The 22,179-nt window shown below is 48.4% G+C and overlaps 1 protein-coding gene across 3 annotated transcripts in view; it reads left to right on the top strand.

Annotated features, from left to right (window-relative positions):
- LOC134107529 (dipeptidyl aminopeptidase-like protein 6) overlaps window positions 1-21,842 on the top strand; it is a 47,756-nt gene extending 25,914 nt beyond the window's left edge. For 2 of the 3 annotated variants that reach the window (XR_009942787.1, XR_009942788.1), the window contains exons 6-7: window positions 16,408-16,522; window positions 21,098-21,201. Coding sequence is in view for 1 of the 3 variants with exons in the window: in XM_062559386.1 (XP_062415370.1) it covers window positions 16,408-16,522; window positions 21,098-21,204 (222 nt within the window). In the remaining 2 variants the exon portion in view is untranslated. Of the gene's footprint in view, window positions 1-16,407; window positions 16,523-21,097 lie in introns of all 3 variants that reach the window. The other variant, XM_062559386.1, reaches the window with a different exon arrangement.
- The last annotated feature ends 337 nt before the right edge of the window (window positions 21,843-22,179 follow it).

The following is a 22,179-nucleotide window of genomic DNA, read 5'->3' as shown; positions in this document are numbered from 1 at the left end:
AGGGAACAGGAGATGGATTTAGTGCGGAATTTTATGCTCTGAATGTTTGTGCCATAGTTCATCTTACGGGCAATTACGAACAATTGAGCCGTGATGTTAGAGGTCTGAAGTGGTGATTAGAGGCGAGATTGCCAGGCAGCAACCACAGAGATTCATCACAATTGTTGTCGTGATTTAAACGGTCTTTTGCCAAAATGACTTATAACATGAGATACAGGAATAGGGGAGAGGGGGGGGGGGTCTTTAATATAGCAATAAATATTCAGTGTTTGGAGCAACGGTCAAACTAAATGTCATGAGAATCCTCCATCTCGCTAATGGTCTGCGTTGTCTGCAGGTGTTGTGTGTGTGTGTCGCCTCAGGAGGGCTTTCCAAACTGTGTGTAAAAGGGCCTCATTTAGGAAAAGGTCAGCATTTTTCCAGTCAGGTGTCTTCCTTTTGTTGTATTGTAATTGCGTCCCACAGCTACGAGAATCGGCACAGGATATGCATACGGATCCCGTGGAACTCGGCCTCGGCTTTTTTCAGCAATAACCCGAGTGATCATATTTCCATAAATGAAGTCTGGCCCAGAATCTTAAACAAAAGCTGTATTTCCTGTCGTATTCAGATGAGTAGCTCGATAAGGGAATGATCCTAATAAGCCCAATGCATTGGAAGTACTTTGTGTGAGGAAGTACTATTAATCTTGCTTCACACTGTCGGGGGAGCGTCGGCCTGTATCTGTGTCTACTCGCCAAATAAAGTGCGTGCAAGCGCCCCCCCGCGTTGTTGTCTTCGCCTGCGCGTGTTTTAGCGGCGGCGCCGGACCGGCCCGCTGAGCAAGGATGGCGGTCGGGAGCGGCCACGTTCCCACGGAGCCTCTGATTGAGCACGAAGAGTGCGAGTCCCGAAAACGATAAACTGCCTGTCGGCTCGGGGGCGAATTAGGAGACGCTGGCGCCCCAGCTTCATTAGACATGCTGCTAGGGGGTTGTTTGTGCCAGTGTCGTGAGTGGGGGGGTCGGGGAGGGGTTGTGACGGCTCAAAGTGATACACATAGCTGAGGTGAGCTTGTGGTGTCATTGACTTTGTCCAATTTGAGGTCTGGTCTGGTCCGTTAAAACTCTTCCTCCCCATTTCCTTTGGTGATACAAATAGCTCGATGATGCGGCACATAGAGCCACTCGGTAGCCTGCCAGAGGCCGGGTCCAAAATCTTGGCATCTGGCTTCTGCGCCTGGCACCTGCCTAAAGGAGCGCGTCAGCCTTTCAGTGCCCCGGCCCGGTCCTGCAGCCAGTTTTCACGCTGGCATTTATCGCCTCCGACCTTTAGTGTTATTGTTATAGCTGCAATAATTGTCCCCGGCGTGCAATGGCGACAGCGCTCCAAGTTGACCAACTCGAGGACTTTTAATGTGACAGCTCGTCGACGTTAAGGGTGACGCGAGCGCGAAAGGCCTCGCTCCGCCGGAGGAGCGCCGGGGACGCTCCGCCGGCATCCGCGTTCCGCTTCCCTCCAGCCAAGTCCGGGTGGAAGGGAATCGGTCAGAGGTGACTATGTCCAACCCCCTTTGCTGATTTCCCCACGCTCAACATCGGTGGCGTTCGTTCGCCGTGACACTCGCTGGGCGCGCTCCGAGCGCCCCGCGGCAGCCCAGTTTCTATGGAGATGCTGCGGCTCAGGGATGCAGCGCCGTACGGATGGCGACGCGCTCACACAGATTAAAACAGACATAATGGGTGAGGGGAAGTCGCACGAATTCATTAACTGTCTCACCATCTTGTTTATGCTTCGCCTTTGTGGACTCGGGGACTGAAATTGAATCGAGTGCTCAGCTGAATTTCAGAGTGCCGTGTCCGACTTTGTTCCATCATCCAGCACCGCAGCAAGCTGTTTTTGGTGTGAAATGTGGCACATCGGCACTTTGCTGTAACTGGTATGACACGCACACAGCTAATTACGACCAAACGTCTGCCACGTGCACATTGTTAAAAGTCTTAGTCATTATCTCTTCATTTTTTTGGAACATGCTGCCTTCCTCGACCTGATGGAATGTGAAATGTTGACACATTGACTAAAACACAGAGACTTCTAAATTTGGTTTGCTTGTTTTATAATGAAAAACAATCCCACAAAAATGGCCCACTCAAGTAATTAGCCAAGAAAAATGTATAATAAATTTGCAAGCAAAGAGGTATTAAGAGATTCAAAGTGGCGGCTACACTGGAACGTTCCTCCTTCACCATTTGGAAGTAGGACATTAGAAGTCTCAGGGTTTGCACTGCGAGGTTTATTATCTCATTCCACTGATCCTCATGGTGCTGACAATTGCCACTGAATTATAAGCCCTACTTGCTTATATCCGTGAAATACAGGTCGTCTTCCTCTCGGTAATTCGCTATCTTTTCAGAAAAGAAGACCGAAAGACCTTATTGGGTGTCATTGGCTGCACTGACACCTAAATTGTTAACATATCTAAAATATCAGCGATTCCTCTATTACAAGAGAACATTTGCTTCTTAAAGTCATTGGCTTCTCAGCACACAGGGCACCCATTCAAATCCATTTTATATCCAATGTCCATGAGAAAGATGGTTTCATTTTAGATGTAATGTTGAAATTTGCACGCAGCTATAAAAGGATAGATGTGATTGAGATAATCGTTGTACGTCCTCGTGTCAAACCTTTTTGTAAATCCGTGAACATATTCCAAAGACCTCGTTTTATTATCCGTATTGATGTATTGATGTGCGGAGGTGGGTAACCAGCGAGCCCATCTCGCTTCACAGACGCAGCACTGATTGGCGGGGTGTGAGTGACGCGTGTTGTTTCCTTGTCCGGCATGAATGGGCTGATAATTGATCAGATAAGCTGATATCAGATTGGTGCATGAGCTAAACGTCAGAGAAACAAAGTGGTTCTTTCTCTGACGTGAATGCGTGCAAACGTTAACCGTTACGATGAGTACTGTGTGCACGAGTACAAGAAGAAAAAATGGAAGGTTGTGTTGATCCATTTTGGGGGGGAAATTCTGAGCGACCGACCCGCGGGAAGCTCACAGATTTGAAGACTCTCCGTTCAGTCTCTCCATTTCAGTGTCGAATGCCCTCCGTGTAAAGGTTCAAACTTCAGCTTCAGATCCAATAAGCTTAACCCGAAGAAACCGGAGGATTTTGTCAAAGCCAAACCAGCGAGCTTCTGTTTCTATGGCATCCTGGGAAAAAAAATAAGTCTGAACCAGTGTGCTGCAAAATGTCACGAAGAAATACACCTTAAATCATGACCAAAAACGTGACCAAGTTAAGTGAAGATTCTTCCCTTAGGCCTCACCATCGCTGTTTTTCTGTGTGGTGCTGAATGGACAGCTCCCACCATTTATTGGTGTCAGTTGAGGGTTGAACAGATTAATTGAATCCCTGTGGGAATTTCTGTCCTTTTTAGTATTTTCATGTTCTGAGCTGGGTTCTTTCTGGTGTTTGTTTGTGGTTTTGTGTCTCATGTTGTGGTGGGATGTGGACGCGATGACATGCCATCGCAGGACAGAACATTTGGCTTCAATAAGTTAAGAGTGCTTAGCATCTCCTAAAGATTTTTCTTGACATGTTGAAAATCAAATTAGTGTATGCAAAATTCGTGAATGGTTTCCACCTCTAAAAGCCCAAAGATGCAGCTTTAAAACACACATTTGAATCAACGCTTCTTGTGCTGCTGCCTTCGGATGAATGTCCACATGTTTGACCGGGGACAAGTGAGTTTTTCAAAATGATGCTGGAGCTTTGCTCTCAACAGAGAAGCAAGCAGGAGTGATGGCAGCACAACAAAAGGCTAAGTGTGAGTAATAACTGTTTCTGCCCTCACGTAATGAATACATGCCACAGGAGACGTGGAAAATGACGTCCCCCCCCCAGCGAGAGCTTAACTCTCCCTGTTCATCGGCCTTTTCCCCCTTGACCCGCTACAAACTTTATTATTATTGTTCTACATAATAACATTGGTTGGCCACGATGATGGCGCACACGTGTCAGCAACAGCAGGCTGTGTGCCCGTAATAAACGTTTCTGTTCTTTCCTGCCATGTGTCGACACCGTTTTGTAGCGTATCAAAAAACAACATGCTAGCATGCATCTTTTTTCGATTTAATTAGAGCCACGTTTTTTCCAACACAAGGGCAAACAGTGTAAATATAATATCCGGTTTGTTTCTGTAAGCTAATAATGATCATTCCAATGTGATCTGTCGCCGAATAGTGGAATGAAAGGGTTATGAAATGTAATCTTGTAGGTTTCTAATCAATAAGAAACAGATGCTCTACTCTTGTAAGATGAAATGCATTCATAACGCTGCAGATAGCGCTTCTGGTCGCTGTGATGATATATAATCACTGAGCCCGGAAGCGTTCACACCCTTTTGGCGGATGTCTGATATGCCGCTTAAATGGAAGGCAGCTGCGCCAAGTTTTTTTTTTTTTTTGCCGTATTGATTTTAACCGTTTCTTTGGTCTACTTTATGAGGCTCTATGGAGCTCACGAGGCCCCCTCTCGCCAAGAAGCCCCCCCCCCCCATCCCCTCCCCAGGTTTGCAAGCGTACAATGTCGTTTCAAGAATCGATAGAAAACTATTGTGTATGTTGTTGCCTTGGCAAAGATTTCTGAATAATCCTATAAACGGGTCGTAGCGCTGACTCTGGCAAAAAATAAACCAAATGCCCCCACAAGGGGATTCTTTTGTTTCAAAACACACAAGGAGAAGGAGCCAGATAACTCATTCAACATTGACTTGATTTTTAAGTGACGCAATCATCGATACACGCATGATATAAGATTTAATATTTACAAGATATGACTTCGTATTCTTTCGCTCCGTCGAACACATGTTTCAAGGGTCTGTGGTTTGGGATTCGTTGTCCGTTCCCGACACAACAGTATAAATAAAGAATAGTTATGTTGAGAGAAACCGTATTCTTCAGGCACAGCGGGAGAAAGTCCCCTGAGTGAACCTCTCCAACTCTGTGGACTCTGATCACACCCGGGTCGAACCCATCAGAGAGCGTTTGGAAGTTCCAAGTTCCTGAGAACGATGGCGGTTTTCAGACGACTTGCGTACGATGTACTAAGCAAAGCAGTCAAATGTTGTAGAAAGTCCCATTGGAGCTCCGGCTCACCCACCGGCAGACCCCCCCCCATGACCAACAGGCCCCTCCGGTGCAGAACTGTCCACCGCACGGATCAGAAGGGGGTCACTGCTCCACCGCCGGCAGATTCTTATTGGACAATAATAGTGTCGGTGATACCCAGCAGGTGCCTGAATAAACCCTCTAATGGAGCAATTATTCTCAAACAAAAGGTCACCTCAGGCGTGACGACAGGCCCGGAAATCAATAAGGCTTCCAATTATGGCCGAAGCAGGGGGCCTATATTTGGTCTCCGGTCGCCTTCCAGGGGAAGATCAGATTTCAAGGCAACCTCATTCCCTCAGTGCGTCTTTGAGATTAAATTACCACTTCTTTTTTTTAAATTTATTTCAGGAGTCTTTGCTTCACCCCCTTTAGAAATGCCTAAAAGACTCGGGGCCTCTTCTGAGCAGACGTCCAGGCAGCAGCGTGGCCTCCCGCTGAATTTTCAGCTCACGTAAAAGAGCGCGTAAGCTCCTCTTCATCGGGGGACACTTAAGCCCCCCCCCCCCCCCCCCCCCCCCCCCCCCCCGTTTAGCCGGAACATCTGAGATCAAGATCTCTTCTGCAAGAGGCACCTGAGAGTAATTACATATTCTACATAAGATCTTGACACGAAAATCCATTTACCCAAAGCAAGCATCGACAACAATCCCAACCCCTCAATCGAATGCCAGCTTGTGACGTTTCAAAAGAGGAATGGGTTTCTTTCAGGTCATAGATGGGACCTGAATCCAGTTTATATTCCATCCTGTGAGTAAACCTACAGGCTGTGATCTGGTGTCATGGTTATTTTTCTGAATGTATTCACATTCATTCATTAGAACGGAGACACTAAGCAGGATTGTACAATGTTTTTGTTAGAGAAATACTTCAGTATAATAATCCAATTTGACTTCATTTTTTTGTCTCGGACAGTCTGCCTTCTCTTCCAATTCCTGGTGTTAATAAAGTTCCCGCTAAGACGTCGAGCTGTTTCGAATCACGCTGCGCCTGGTTGTTGAAGTCAGTCTTCCGCGGCACGTCGGGTCCTTTCGCTCCTCACAAAGCGCAGAGAGGCATCTTCCTGCTGCCATTTTGAGGAGCGTGACGCTGCGACAGCCTCCCACTTTATTACCGCTGATGTCACCGCCAGCGACGCCTGGGTGCAGACGGCGTCCGGACGGTAAAAAACAAGGTGCGCTGACCTGTAGGGGGGGGGGGGAGGAGGAGGGGAGGGGGGGAGGAGATGCATCTCCTGAAAACGTCACCGCGTTGGACGAAATGTTCTCTCCCGGCCGTTAGAGACTTTTTTCCTTCAAGGTCACGACCAAACGGAATTGATTGGAAAGCGTGGCGTCGACCAGAAGCGCCCCCCCCCCCCCCCCCCCCCCCCCCCGCCCCCCACACACTTGTTAGAAGCCGGTTTCTCCGCATCCTCTCCGCTGCTACCTCGCTGTCTCTCGGCAGCACAAATGCATTATTCAGTGGAAGGCATATTTGAGTATTAACACCCACCTCTTGTGTGCACTCTGCTACAGTGGGGGGGCTGCCTGCGTCAGGACGGATGCCTTCTTTTGTCACCCTGCTCCTCTCAGGCAGGAAGTGGGACAACTCTCCAATAGGTTTAACAGCGGGCCTTTGTGCTCACAGGGACAGTGGAATGGATTTAGCTCTGAGCGCTCGATCATTTCTCTTATGATTACGTATCACACGTCGTCTCGGCGTGCTAAAAAGGGTGGCGAGCGGTTCGTCGAAATTAATTCTTCGTGGACAAAATGAAACATAAATTGTCATCAAATCTAATCAACACATCTTTGAAAAAAACATACTTGGAATAGATTTTTCCTCTCCTGTTTACTTACGTAGTACTGGAGCTGCTGCAGGTCAACAAACCTCAAGACCTCATGTATCTGCATGTGAAGCGAGGTGAAGCCCAAGGTAAACATGAGTAGACCCATAACACCAAGCTGTACATCACGGGTCAAGTGAACTTCTCTTAATTGAAGTACAACTTCTCCTGAGTTTGCACAGTGCCTTTGCATTCTGCCATAATTGGATGACAAATTGACAAAGTGGAATCGATTTTGCTTCACCCTCTGGTCATTTACCTCGACCGCTATCGACTCCAGTGGAAAGAGGCCTTCTGCACGAACCAGAACCTCGTTGGCCCGCTTCTCCGCGCATATCGACGTCCGCGCGCACACACACACGCACACACACACCCAGAGGAGCGCACGATCCACTCGAACTGAAGCTTCACTTCTCCACCCTCCCGACGCCCTCGGGGTTCATGACCCCCGCCTCGCTCTTCTCCTCTCACCCCCCGCTGCTGCTCTTTGTGGTCCTAAAGGAGGGCGGGAGGGAGAGTCCCGCTCCTCCACTTGATTGGTCGATGACTCTTGGACGTCTGGCGATTATGTGTTTTTGTGTTTTTGAGGCTGCAGTGAAGCGCTTGAGTCTGAGAGAGGGAGAGGTGGAGGAATCCAGCACACATCGACGTGGGGGGGGCAGCGAGTGTAACACACGAGTAACACACTTCTTATTAGGAGGCCAAAGTGCAGAGCGCACCTTCTGTAGGCTGGTTCCAGGTGGGGGGGGGGGGAGAAGAAAGGGGAGCAGAGAGAATATTTTTCATGGGAAGATCAATGGACTCTTGGTACATTTTCCACTTGATCCTTCTTTTAAAACTAAATACCGCATTACACTTCTCTTGGTGTTGTCCCCTGGTTAATGAAATGGGGGGGGCGGCGGCATCGAGGTAATGCGTGAAAGTGCAGTGAAAGTCACGCTGTAATCAGCCCACATCTGGTCAGCTGTACCGCAACTGCACAGTCTGACACCCGTCAATCTGACACCCGTCAATCTGACAATCTGTCAATCTGTGGCGCGTGAAGCATCTCCGTCAGCGGCGAATAACTCCACCCACGACTGTCACGACAAGTTTGATGCACTGAGAATTCTTTTGGGGTCGGCGACTTGTATCTCACTAATTGTCTTTTTTTTTTTTTAGACTTTTTAATTTTTTGCATTTATTTTCTTTAACAACGTTGTTAACTTTGCCACAAAAGGAGTAACTAATTCCAGCCTTGAATTCATTGAATTCTACCAGCATTTCTTTTAAAACCCTCGTATTGATATTGATATTCCATGAATATATTCTGACAAATCGGAAACATCACATGACAAGCTGATCTGTTTTTTGTCAGCACTATGCTGTATTATCAAAGTTCTACTTACATTTGAGTCATTTAGTATTAAATCGAATTTAGAGGGTCATTTGTTTATTTCCTTTTTGTTCAACCCCATTTTAAACAAAGTCTTCTTCTGATGGACGCGAACGAGGCGCCGCGTTCTGAGACCCGTTTTTTAAGAGAGGACATGAAGGAGGATTTGGCCGCAGACTTCATTACGTTTGTCTCTGAGGACTTTTTTTTTTTTGTGTTTCTCTGCGTGAAAAGGTTTCATGATTTCAATCCTCTCAAAGCGGCTTCGAGCGGCAGGCTCCACGCACGCTGCCGAAAAGCGTTCAACTCCACGGGAGGCGTTTCACTCCCACGATGAAGATAGTGTTTCACTACGTGTCTGATGTGGCCGTGTTTTTATCCAGATTAAAAGTTCTTCCGTCGTCCTGCTCGTCTCAGCTGGTCAAGATCAAGCCCTGGAAGGACGACGAGCCGTGACCCCGGCGTCCGTAAAGCCGCCTCAGGCAGCACCTTCAAAAGCACGAGGCACCGCTAATGCCTGTTTCATTAGAGCAAACCCATAATTCATGATATTCCCACACTGCTCTTGTTCAGACCAATGGATTTGCGTTTTGTGATCATCCTTCTCGACGCGGCGCTTAATCCGCATTGTGATTTTGTACGTTTGACACAAACCTCGTTACCTTTTACAATGGTCAGAGACCCCCCCCCCCCCCCCCCCTGCATGAGATCTGGGTTTCCTCCACCGACACACAGGCCTGTGAGTTCTGTGGATTGTTGACGTCACTGTCGAGTCTTCATGTCTGTTGCTCTTGAAGTTGATGAGCCGGACCGTAATGATCCATGAACTGGGGGGGCGAGGGGGGGGACATGATGTAATGATCTGGTGGACAGGTTGGCTTGTCTGAGTTTGTCGTGTCTCTGCTCTGGAGAGCCGCTGTCCTTTTCCAAGGCATAATGTTGTTATACAAGAGGTGCACTGACCTTGAATTGCTATTATTTGCACACTGCTAATTGCCGGCCGGGCCATTGTGGCGCCACACGTGGTTACCGGGCAATTAGGGAAGCCGGGCCGCAGTGCCGGCGCGGTTTTGAACAACAAACCGCTATTAGCCATTTGCGATTTTCATTCGAGGACCATTGGAACGACTCGGATGTAAAAGTAGCAAGTGAGCTCAAAGCGCGGCTCACACACACACGCGGCACAAACAAAAAGCCCTTTGTGCCGCGCGCAGCGGCTTTCATCCCCTCTGGAGTGCAGGCGGCTGTAATCACTACCGAGAGGCCACCGATATCCAGAGAACATTCTCTGCCGATTGAGTTGTTTTCAGGCACACGTGAAGTGCACATGAAGATTTTACCTACAAGCCAATGCCATGCACCGAAACGGCACAATTATTGTATGAATGTGGTACTTTACGCTGTGTTTTGCTGATAAGTGGCCACTCTTGCATGCAAATCACACCCTCCCATTTTCAGCTGAATAGCACGAACAATTGGGTTGCAGCAGTAACAACAGGTGGCCAGATAGAGGGTGGAGTGGGGATTGTTTTTTCTTTTTTTTTTTTTTTTTGTTGCAGCTTTGACAATGGTTGCCATGGAAACGCAACAAAAGTCCACACAATACGGAGTGGCGATCGGGGCTGGAAACGCCCCGCGTGGGCACACGCCGCCGTGCCGCAGACGTCAGCGCCCCCTTCTCATGTGATCCTCAATCAACTCTTCTTCTTCTCTTCTTCTTCTTCTTCTTCTTCTTCTTCTTGTGTTGTTCCCGTGGAACGGAGGTCGTTTGGGGAGCGGATTTGGAGCTCCACCCATCAATGTCCGCTTCCCTCCCGTCTCCCACGGAGACGCACGGACTGGTTCCACCAATGCAGGAGCTGCTCCGTGTTATTCCCTTGCAAGAAAGTTATTCATTTGGTTGTCGAAAGAATACGTTGTGGTTTTTATAGCGAAAAAGGAAAAGACATTCTTCACGGCGAGGGCACTTCAGCGTCAACGTGATGCCAGCGCTAAGGGCCTGGAAGTCTATTCTTTTCTACATGAGTGTTCACATTTTGTCGCACAAAGCGATAAAAAAAACAGCAGGCCAGAATACATTATCCCGGGTAAACATCAACAGAAGCAGCAGCCGCTTTTTATTAGACCCCTGCGCCTAGAAGCAGCGGGTTGCGGGGGCATTCATTCATTCAAGCCAGCGCGTCTGCCGCTGCATATTGTTTCCATGGCAGCAATTTGTTGGAAAGTGTTGCCTAACGGACGAAAAAGGCTGATGGATGAGAACGGGAAGCAAAGATGCTTCCCAGTGAACCCTGAGGATGCAGGACGAGGGACATCGGCTCTTCAGAAGGACTGATGATTGTTTGTGGAGATCATCATTGCTGCAGATAAATGAGTAAATATCATAAACCTTGTAACCTCTGTTAGGAAAGAGCCCCAATGCTCATTTTTGCAATGTTCACATTGCTTTTGAAAAGCTATTGGGCTTATTTTGCTGTTTTTATGGACTTGTAGTCAAGCGTGGTTTTTATTGCTGATTTAAGCTTTTTATTGTGTACATTGTGTCCTTATTTAACCAGAGACAGAAAGAGGGAGGAATCGGGTACAGAGAGAAGAAAGCTGTTGTGCTGCTCATTCACACTATTGATCTCATTGGATAATTGATTAAGACAGAAGGCCTCCTCCCTTGCATTCACATCACAAGTGTGCTGTGTTTCTGAGAAACACCCAGATGAAAAGCCATGTGCCGACAGTGTTGCCAAGTTCTCCTTTCGCTTCTGCTCCTTTGTTTCTCAAGCAGCCCCTCGGCTCACGAAGCAGCAACAGCACAACGCGCTTTGTGCGACTCGAGTTGACAGAAGAATTAGCGGCTAATTGCCCGCAGGACGTTAAATTCCGCGCAGCATTCTGTGCCAATCGGAGTGAACGACTACGCGACAAACAAAAACCGGATTAACGAGGTCATCTGAGAGAAAGAGAGAGAGGGAGCGCTTGATACTTTTACATCCAGCAGTTTGTCACGGCTTCAGACGCTCGGTATGCTGCAGCGTCTCCCGCCGCTTCGCCTGAATAGCAATTCGTACGTCAAAGGTAAGAAAGACGGACGCCTCCTCCAGCCGTCGTCTACTCCCGAGACGAAAGGTAAACGGTGGATCAGACGTAATATTTGTGGATGCATTTAGCTTCCCCCTCGACGGGGGCCCTGCACAGACACACGCTGCCTGGGGAGGGCTGATGAAACCGGGAGAAACTCCCGCTTCATGCTGGGCTGTTCACGTGTGTTCAGGCTGACAAGATAGAAAAATACAGATGTATTCATCACGGATGACACACTCCCCCCCCCCCCCCGTGTGTGTGTGTGTGTCTGTCTTCACTCGTTTAGCATGTTCATTTACAGCCATAGGGGGATGCTTAATGATGGGCAAAAAAAGAAGCTCATTTCCATATGACGAGGGAAATATGGCGTGATGTGATTAATTGCCTCTGTGGATGGCTGCTTGTGTGTAAAGGGGCAATTTGCTCCCAGCTCCTCACAAGTCAAGGGTTCAGTCAACCTTGTCATCTGAAAAATTGTGTTGCTTGCGACAGAGCTGCGGCGTCAATTACCTAGAGCATATTTCCTCCCAGGTTACGGCCTCGGTTTTATACACATGGCCATAAATTTAATCAGAATAAAAGCAATGCACTTTTTGATAGGAGAACATGGTTGGGCATGAAATTGAAACGCAATGAAAGAGAAACGCCGACGGAACTTTTAATTTTTTTATTTTTTTAATTTGCATTGAGGCAACAGCACTAATAGACGGTGATGTTTTTGACTCAAACAGTCGTCCTCTGGCGGAGGCCCATTATGGGCTGTTTCCCAGAGATGTGATTTAGTGCAAACTCTGCAGAGAGGGGTCAGCCCGGCGGTGGAGCCCTCCCACCATCTCTCTAATGGACTGGAAGAGAATCCCTCGCAAATCAAGCAAACCAGGTGGAAGATGCCCAAGAACCACTCTCTCTATCTCTCTCTCACACACACACACACACACTTGCCTGTTGGAAATTGGTTCTCCTGCCGTGGGTAACAAACGAGTGAGCTTGTTTATGGACTGCTGCCGCTCCATGTCGAATGACAACAAAGAAATAGTCCGATTAGGTGTGACGTCCTTGACGGGCCTGTGGAGCAGAACCGGGGGGGGAGGGGGGGGGGCCTTCGCTTCGAGATCTTTTTACTCAAAGGATCACGGAAAACCATCTTTCGCGCTTTGAACCACCTAGACAATCAGAGTGTTTGAGATTTGAGAATAATCTGCTCAAAAATGAAGTTGATTTGAGAAGGATGAAAGAAGCAAAGCTTCCAAATCCCTCTGTTTGAGGAACGCAATCACATCTCTGCACTTTGAAAACGGGCCGAAACGGCGCCGCTGTTTCCTCTGATGGTGAATGGGGGGAAAAAGAAGCCGGTGTTACTCAAACCACACGCGCGGCGCGGAATAGGTTTGTGCGATTTGTTAATCCCGGGCCGTCGCGAAAGGAACCCGCATCCATCGACGCTCTTCTCCCCCCAAGTCAAAGCAATCAGACCCCCCCCCCCCCCCCCGACCCGTCGTGCTGCGAGACATCGCTCCGATTACTTTCCCATTTGCATCCGCCGCTGGAGAGCGTGCGGCTGCGCATTGGATCCTCTCCATCTTGTGTCTGTCGGGGTGGGCGCTGGTCTGCGGATGACGTGCCCCCCCCCCCCTGTGGATGACGTGGCCACCCCTGCGCTCTGCCGGTCCCTCTCTGAGCCTCCGTGGTGGTTCCTGGCTGTCCATGTCGCATTTTTCACGTGTATATTGGAGACGCGCCGCAGTCTGCATGCTTTATCTCCAGTAGTGTTCATTTGAGAATCAGGAATAATGACCTATACCATTACTAATGCTGGAGCCCAGAGGCGGTATCATTTCATCCTCGGTGAGAGCGCTCAGCTTATACGCTTCCACCGAGTCTTTTAGTCTGAGCTATTAATTAAAGCGCCATCGGGTGACGGCAAACCCTTCGTTTTCCAGTTTAGCATCTCATAAAAGTGGCTCACGCCGCACCCTCTGTCAAGGATTGTTTAAAGTCCAAATGGATTCCTTTTATCTTCTCTTCAAAATGTAGTTTTGAAGAGAAGATGTAGAAGTTTATTTTTTTTTCTTCAAAAAGTTCGCGGTGAAAAGTACAACTTTGTTGGAGTCGATGCTTTATTTTCATGTTTCGGCAAAAAAAAAAGGTTTGATAACATTAAACTGTAATTAAAATCCATTCTGTAAATACAAACAAGAACAGTCTACATCAGATCTGTGTTCTCGAGGCACATCATTAAAACCGTGCGTGAGTTGATCTCGCAAGAAGGAAATTGCAAAGAGAAATGAAACCAAGAAACATCTGAAGAGGCTTCGTTGCCCCCCCCCCCGCCCCCCCTCCCCCCTTCATGGCTGAAGGTGTCTGCAGCCCGAGGTTCAGGCCTCCGATGGGAGAAGCGTGTCCGTACCTCTCCGGCAAAAAGGATATATAATTCAATCTTCTACCTTCCGCTGTGGAGTTCTCATAAAAAAAAGAGCCTGAAATGGACTCTCCTTCCTTTTGTGCCCAGCTGCTCTGCCCTTGTTAGTGAAATTGTGGGCGGCTGAATTTGAATTAGCTGAAGCCTCCTGAGCGGCTTTCATGTTGCGGCGGCAGTCTGCAGTGTTTCCTCAAAGGGGGGGGGGGGGGGGTGGGGGGGGGGGAGAATTCACGCACGTTTTATTAAGTATTTCTGACCCCGATTCTTCGGTGTGACGGTGCACACCAAACGCAGCGTGAATATTAATGCCAGGAGTCGGGACCACTGTACTGCAAGAAGATCCGCTGCTCCGTGGGCCCCAAAACTAAAAAAGTTGAAGTTGTCTTCGGCTGCCAAAAAAAGTCTGGGGGAAAAAAGTGACTTATTGCCACAGCGTTGAGTCACGCTCTCGGGGAGGAATCAACATTGATGATACGTACGTGACAGCTGCCGAGGACGTGGAAGCTCCAGGACCTGTTTGTCTTCTTTTTTATTTATTTTTTATTCAACTTTTGACCTGGATCCATCCACGGTGTGCTGTACCTTTTTCTCTCTCTCTGTCATGTTTTAGTTCCGCCTCAAGCGTTGCTGTCAGTGAACCCTTCCCCACACGTTATTTATTTACTCCTGTGGACGTCTTCCTCCTCTCTGCCGCGGTCGCATGCAATCACTCCGACCGCATCGGGCCTGACTAATTAGAGGAGCGGTTACGTCCTAATCACAGATCCGAGGGGCTCCATCCTTTCTGTCTCCGGAATGGTTTGGGGTTTTAATTGTTATTATGACGCCTCCACCCGAGCGACCTATGGACCCATGACGAGGATGCTCCCTCGGTTTCTGGTGTTCTTTCTGATGTCGACACGTTCCCACCGGAGACGCTGGGCTAAGCAGCGAGATAAATATTTATTCTTTGAAGATTTCCTCCCATCGCAGTGAGAGAGGTTGAGTGAATCCAAATTGCTTTCCCACTACGCAGCGTGCGTCCCGCCAGCTGGACACACACACACACACACACACACACACACACACGCGTAGATGGGATCGGGCCCAGCTTGTCATTGCGGTATCTACAGCCCGTAGAACACGTCCCAAACAGTCGCCGCTCAGCGTGGGGATTTTCTTCGGCTCTTTTGTCGTGCGTTACGCACACTGAGCACCTCGTCATGCTCGCTCTGCATCCTCTTATTGCACATAAGCAGCAGCCGCTGCTGCGCGCTTTTTATATATATATATATATATTTTTTTTTTTGTTCTCTCTGATTTTGTCAGTTTCTTTCCAAATCCCAGCGAGTCACATTCCGCATCGAACGCACCCATCCGCGCCGGGCTCCAAGCCACTCTCCTCCCAAAGCCTCCCGTAGGGTGGGGGGGTGGGGGGGGGGGGGGGGGGACAGACAGAGAGATGGCTCGGCACAGATTATAATAATAATACAATAAATCGCCTCGTGGACAGTGAGCTCGTCATTGTGTGTGTTTTTTTTTTTTTTTATCGGCTCAACAGAAGCGACTGAACGAGGGGCTTCGACCGGATCCACGCACGCGATGAACCGAGGCCGCCAAGACGCGGAATACATGATGAAAGATGGCCGACATCAACAACACAACACAACACACACACAAAGGCGCAGGCCTCGGGGCTGTCACAGGCTATAACTAACTAATGTAATTAATAAGGGTAATGGGCAGTGTGTTAAATAGCCCCCGCTGCTCTTATCTGCCGGCTAATGATGTCTCGAGCTCCCTTCGATTGAGGTGGGTCACTAAAAGGTCCGCTTCACGGCGGCGCCGTTGGGCTCCATTAACGCCTCAGAGCGTGTTTATTAACGCGAGTACGAGCTGCGCGTCGCATCCTCCGTCAGCTGATTAGGGAACTTGTGTTTTTTTTTGTTTGTTTGGAAAAAGCGCTTTTTCTCTGGGTGCTCTGAGGTTTGGAGGACACCTAGAGCCCCCCCCCCCCCCCTCCCACCCCCGCAGACTGGACCGTCTCCAACTGTTCCCGTGATGTATTGTGGAAACTTTGTGCTCATCGAACTTTGTCGCCCAGCCGAGCCACGATGCTCAACAAAAAACATCTCTACCAATTATATTAAACTATCCCCCCCCCCCCTCCTCTCCTTTCATGTGCCATCTTCAACAATATTGAAGTGCAATAACTGTATTTGTTTCTTTATTTCTTCCAAAAAGAGGTTAAAGAACCCGTTTCCCAACGCGCCCCGGGCTCCATCCGTCACATTGGTTTGCGGTGCGATGGCGGCCGATGCAGGGCTCGTTTAGAATTCTCCCCGAGAGCCCAGTTCGCTGCGGCTGGCTCACGTTCGTCCTTGACTGACACCCCCCCCCCCCCCCCCATCGCTCCTTTTTCTTTCGTCTCTCTCTCTCCTTTTCTCACGTCAACCGTCTTGATCGTTTCGAGTGTTTTTTTTTCATTCCGTCCTAATTTTCTTTTCTCACTGTTTCTGACCGTGTGTCTCCCCCCCCCTCACCCCCCCTCCCCCCTTCTCTGTGTCTCTCTGCAGGAGCTGGTGGGCAGCAACCCTCCGCAGAGGAACTGGAAGGGAATAGCGATCGCCCTCCTTGTCATTCTGGTCATCTGCTCGCTGATCGTCACCTCCGTCATCCTGCTGACACCAGGTAAACTCCACAGTGAGGGGGGGGGGGGCACGCCTTATATTACAAACGTGTCACTGTACCCCCCCCCCCCCCTTTTTTTTCTCAGCGCACACTTTGTTTGCGTTCTACAGTTTGTGTCGTTATTTTAAAGGCGTCTTGGTTTCATTTGAAGGTGACCTTCAGGGTTTTTTTTTTTTTTTTCTGTTGGCACATTAACACGAAGGTTTAATCAAAAGGCCATCTGTTTATATTCAGTCCCATAAAACTCCTGGATATGGTTTTAATGTGCTGCCAAATCAGTGAATAAAAGTGCCAACGTGTGTGCGCCATAATTCACTGCTCCTCGGTTTATGAGACACGTTGCAAAGCAGCCATTAGAGGCCAAAGTCAATGTGCAGACCCTTCAGACTACATTCAGACAACAAATATTGTATTGAAATGCCCCCACCCCCCCCCCCCCGGCGGTTCATGTTCCTGTTCCTGTCCCGGGGCGTTTGCTGTGGACTCGGATGATTCTGGGGCTGTTTAATGTGCCTCTGGCAAACAAGGGGCGGGCAGGTGGCATCTCCAGCCTGCAGCTCGCCACCTAATCCCACCCCCCCACCCGCGCCCCCCTCCTGTCCCCGCTCTCCGCTACGCTCCAAGTCTCCACACGCGCGTTCCCGCAGGGAAATGTGGGACCTCCATTTAAAAAAAGGGGGGCCGTTTCTGCAGGATGTTTTGGGTTTTAAGTCCTGGCCTCGGCCCTCGGCCCGGTGAAAGTCACTCTGATTAATTGGGCCGCTCCTCAAGGGCAGTGGGTTTGTTTTGAGTCCACTCCTTCTAGCGGTTTGTAGTGTTCCGGATTGGAGTCGTTAATTGAATCCGCGGAGGCTACAGAGTCAAATTTATTTTGGTTTTTGCTCGTAAAAATTAAATGTTTTGGTGGCGATAAAAAAGCTGGCCCTTAAATGTGCCGTTATGTGTATTTAATATTTAATATAATATAAGACTTGGGCCGAGTTTAAACGCTGTAAACGAGAGACTTTCACCTGGCCAGGGCCACCTGGTCCTTGTGTGAGGCGTAGGGTCCTGGTGCTTCAGGGCGCTCCCTCTCCCGTGATGTATTTGAATGCACCACCCACCTCAACGCCACCCCCGACCCTTCGGGATGAAATGGAAGGCCGACTGTGAGCCGGGCTCAATGAGGGCAAATCCCTGCTGCAAAGGGCCACAATCTTCAGGAACTTTTTTTTTTTTTCCCCCAGTGGAGTGGGGGCTGTTAAATAGCCCTTAAATGCCTGTGAGTTTTAAAATCTGTTTGTTGGGCTGTGGACGTGTATTTGGAATATCATCCCTTTTTGGAGCTGGATGCACCTCTGCTGCTCAGGTGTTGCTTTAATAACTGAAGTCATAACAGATGTTAGTCATAACAAACCAAGTCTTTGTATCGAGGGCAAATAAAGGAAGCTTCATTTAATATTTTCACATCACACAACGTGTGATAAAGGGGCTTACCTACATCGTGTTCTCAAAATCGTAATTGATTGTGACTAAAAAAGTGACCAGAACACATCTGTGCACCTACTGAAGATTTGTAGTAGCTACTGCACATCGAACACTGGTTTAGTCTCCAGGAAGTAGAATTTAAAGGAATGGACTTTAAATATACCATATTAAAGAAATGTGAATCTTTAGATGAACTGAATGAGCAGATTTTCAATTAAAAAGATTTTTTGAGGTAATAGGATATTAGGAATTTAATAACAATCGTTAATGAAATTGAAAGTTCAAATTATTCCTAATAGAACGCCTAAAACCGCAGTTATTCTGGAAGAAAAAAAAAACGGTTTGACACATGAAGGTGGAACATACTGGAAACACCTGGAAGTGCTCACGTGAGGAGTTATGAGATAGCAAGGTATTTCCACTCAGTTAAGACGGTTTGTTGATGGATGCTCCCCCGCCAGACAGGCCAGCCACTTTCTAACGGCTCCTGACAACCACTTTGTTCTCTCACTCACACACACACACACACACACACACACACACACTTCCCCTTTCCCCCGTCTGAAAACCTGTGTCTGCAGTAACTGATAGCTCCGTATCGCCGTGCAGAGCCGGCCAGTCGAGTTGTTCCGGGTGTTTCTCTGACTGAAGGATCTCTGGCTGACTGACAGAGTGATAAAAATGTTTAATTCATGGGCTGGTTTTGGTGAAGCCGGATGAATGCAGAGGGTTTGATTCGTCTGTTCGACGGTTTGCTTCTGTGGCATTTAACGACGTGCTGTACGTCGACGCTCTGTTTTCATTATATTTGAGATAAATAATGCAGTTCATCTATACGTATAATGAATATTACATAATACAGGTTTCTGATCATCTGCAGGCTGACTGTTCTATTCCCTTATTTCATTATTGACGAGGTCTCAGGAATCTGATGCAAAGAAATGTTCAAAGCATCCTTGTATTGTATTATTCATATTTTCACATTTATTTGTACAGTTCGACTATTCTTTGATTGAATTTTATTCTCTAACTCACCTGATTATTGTTGAAAAAATGGAGGTTCTAATTGATTAATTAGGATATGATGATGCGTTGCTAAGAGGAGCTGTGATTTCAGGTCATGAATACACAATTTTTACAATGACATACTGTTAAAAGTACGTTATAATTAAATTACCCTCCTTTGTAGCCAACACTGCTGACTTTCACTATATTTCACCGTCCCTCAAATTGTCTCTGAGATTTCGGGGGGGGGTTTTGCTGTTTGATCACAGCTCCGTCGCGCTGGAGACAGCGAGGGTCCCATCAGGGTGTCAGCTGACCCTTTCGCACTCATTCCAAGTTCCTTTGATCCCGGGCGCTCTGCAATTGGGAGATAAAGACTTAACTACAGCACACGGATTTCCCTTTGAGGGATGGTGCTATATATAAAGATATCATTTTTTTTAATGTAAATTCTCACGGGTATAATTTCTCCGGTAGTAAATCCATGACCCTGGCCATCGTGACTGATTATAAAATCACCGTTTATCCCCCCCCCCCCCCCCGAGCCTCGCCTGGGCGCCGCCAGGCTGCACGACTCCACCCCCCCCCCCCCCGCCCTTTTGCAGTCTGATTATCGCGCTCAAAGCTCGAGCAGATGCCTTCAAAGGTGTTTCGGTCCCCCCGTGATGAAATCGGGGAGGAACCCGGGAATCAGACGGCGCCCGTCCATCTGTCAGGATCCACGCGCGGCGCTCCGTTCGCTCACAGCTGGCGCTGCAAGTCGGGGGGGGGGGGGGATGATGCAAGTCATTCTTGTGTTCTTGCAATTTGAAACCACTTTGATTGGTTCGGGGAAAAAAAGGGGAGGAGGACTGCTAAATGTTCTCTTCCCTTAACCTTGAGACGCCGATGATCTCACATGGACTCGTTCACCAACTCGAGCTCGAAGGCATCGCATATCTTGTGTATTTCAGATCTGTCGTTGATCAAAGGCTGACGTACAGCGGTGTGTAAACGATGAAGATGAAGACGTTTGGTGTTGCGTTGCCAGACTCTGACCCTGACCTCCCCCTTCCCATCGGGGGCCGCTGTTTAAAGATGATTTCTCCCCCCCCCCTCCCCCAGGCCGTGACGCCGCGGATCAAAGCGTGTGTCTGCTTACATTAAGGGGGGGGGGGGGCGGGTCACAGCTAAGCTTCGCTAAAGAAACACTCGCAGCCCTTCAATTCTGGTTCAATGACACGTTTTCGTCCTCCCTCTTTGTCCAGTGTGCGTCCGTCTGAAGTCCCCCCCCCCCCCCCCCCCCCTCTTTAAAGATGATTTCTCCCCCAGCTGTGACGCACGGATCAAAGTAATCTTTTGTTGAGCCGTGGTTTGATCAAACGTGACTCTTCTTTATCTTTGCTTTGTGAGCGCTGTGCTGTCATTACACCAACACACCACAGCTAAGCAGGTTAATCCGTCCGTCTCTCCAAACCTTGTTCAAAGCCCTTTTTTTTTTCCCTCTGTTCCCGATGTCAGTGAGGTATTCAAACCCAATCGCTTTGATACACTGTAGTAAGCCGCCCATTTAGTTCTCTCCCTCTGTGGACCGCATGCTCGCTTGGTTTAATAATGAAAAAGGATGTGCATGCGACCAGATTCAACTCCTGGGATCATGCATCCTCCCTTTCACTGGATAAAAAAAAGCCGTCAAATTCACATTGTACAAATCAGCAGGGCGCCATGTGGCCAGTTCCACTTAGTCGTACATACGTTACACGCAAAGCCTCACCTACGTGGAGTGAACACACTCAGGGTATTTCATTTTCAGCTGAAACATTCAAAACGCCACTTTGGCCTTTTGACGCTCGGTGCCACAAGCTTCGCCTCCACTGAACATCCCAAAAAGTCGCCTGGAAGCACTTTAATGATTTGGGATTTTGACGGATAAAGTGTAAAGTGTGTCGCAGAGAGGGAAAGTTCCTGGAGAAACGCCTTCTTCTCCACTGCGACGCCGCGTCCTCCCCCCAGCCGACACGTTTTATCCTTTTAAGAAGAGACGGCGTGGCGGACGCTGCCGGCCTTGAGGCGTGGGTGTCATGTGACCGCTCACCCTGAATCGCTTCCTTCGTCCTTCCGCAGGGGAAGACGACCACCTGGCTCTGAAGGGCAAGGTGACTGTCGCGGACCTCTTCGGGAAAGACTTCAAGGTGCACGACCCGCACGCCAAGTGGATAAGCAGTAAGTAACCAATGTTTAAATGTTCTTATTCCCCAAGATACACACACACTCCGCTTGGGGGGGGCTAACCGGTGTTTTCAAACTGGAACACGTTTTCCCATGTTTTTGTGTCCAAGTGATTAACGGTGAGAGCATTTTCTTCTATTTTTTTTCTTTTTTTTTCCGCCTCCATGCTGCAGCAATAAAGCAGTGTAGTTCTTCGCCTGAGGCCTCGGCGTGGATGGATGTCCACTCAAGGTGTTCTGGCCTCTCACAGGCTCAGTTTGTGTCTGACATGATGGACCCTGCACACAAGAATTTCTATATACTGAATGTGGAGTTTCAGTCATCAGTCATGAGTTTTTCAGGTTTTTTTTTCCATATTATAAAAATCGATGATGCGTTTAAAACAAGAAGGGAAATATTTACTAAAACAAATTTTATTTTCATTGTTTTCGTTTCACCATTTTCCACCTGTGTGTGTGTGTGTGTGTGTGTGTCCAAGCTGTCTGACATCACACCAAAGGATTATTCCATACGCTTCAATAACAACCCAATTACCTGCATCCACGGCCCCCCCTTTTTTTTTTCTTTCTTCCCCCCTCGATCAATGACACTGCGTTTGCTGCTGTTATTGTTTCCGATTCATCACAACCCGATTTTCCAACACGTGTTCCTTCAGCAGCGGGGGGGGCTGCGACGGCATTTAAACGCCGACGGCACCGCGGGGGGGGGGGGCGACGAGATAAAACGATCTACTTTATTTAGCTATCAAGGTAAAACAGCGACTCGACACAACCCCCCCCCCCCCCTCCGACGCGTCTGAGCAGAATGATCACAGCTCCGAGGTGTGCAGCATCTGTACAGCCCAAGGATTGATGGAGCAGATGTTTTTATTCTCCCGTGGCCGTCTCCTCCAATCACATCAGTTATTGACTGGGATTAGAAAGCTGAAGAAAAAGAAAACGGTGATTTCATTTTGTCCGTGCCAGGAAGTCGGTTTC

Source organism: Pungitius pungitius, chromosome 19, assembly GCF_949316345.1.
Source record: "Pungitius pungitius chromosome 19, fPunPun2.1, whole genome shotgun sequence".
In the NCBI taxonomy this organism is placed as follows: domain Eukaryota; kingdom Metazoa; phylum Chordata; class Actinopteri; order Perciformes; family Gasterosteidae; genus Pungitius; species Pungitius pungitius.
Note: the sequence above shows the minus strand (reverse complement) of the source record. Positions and strands in the feature narration are given on the sequence as shown.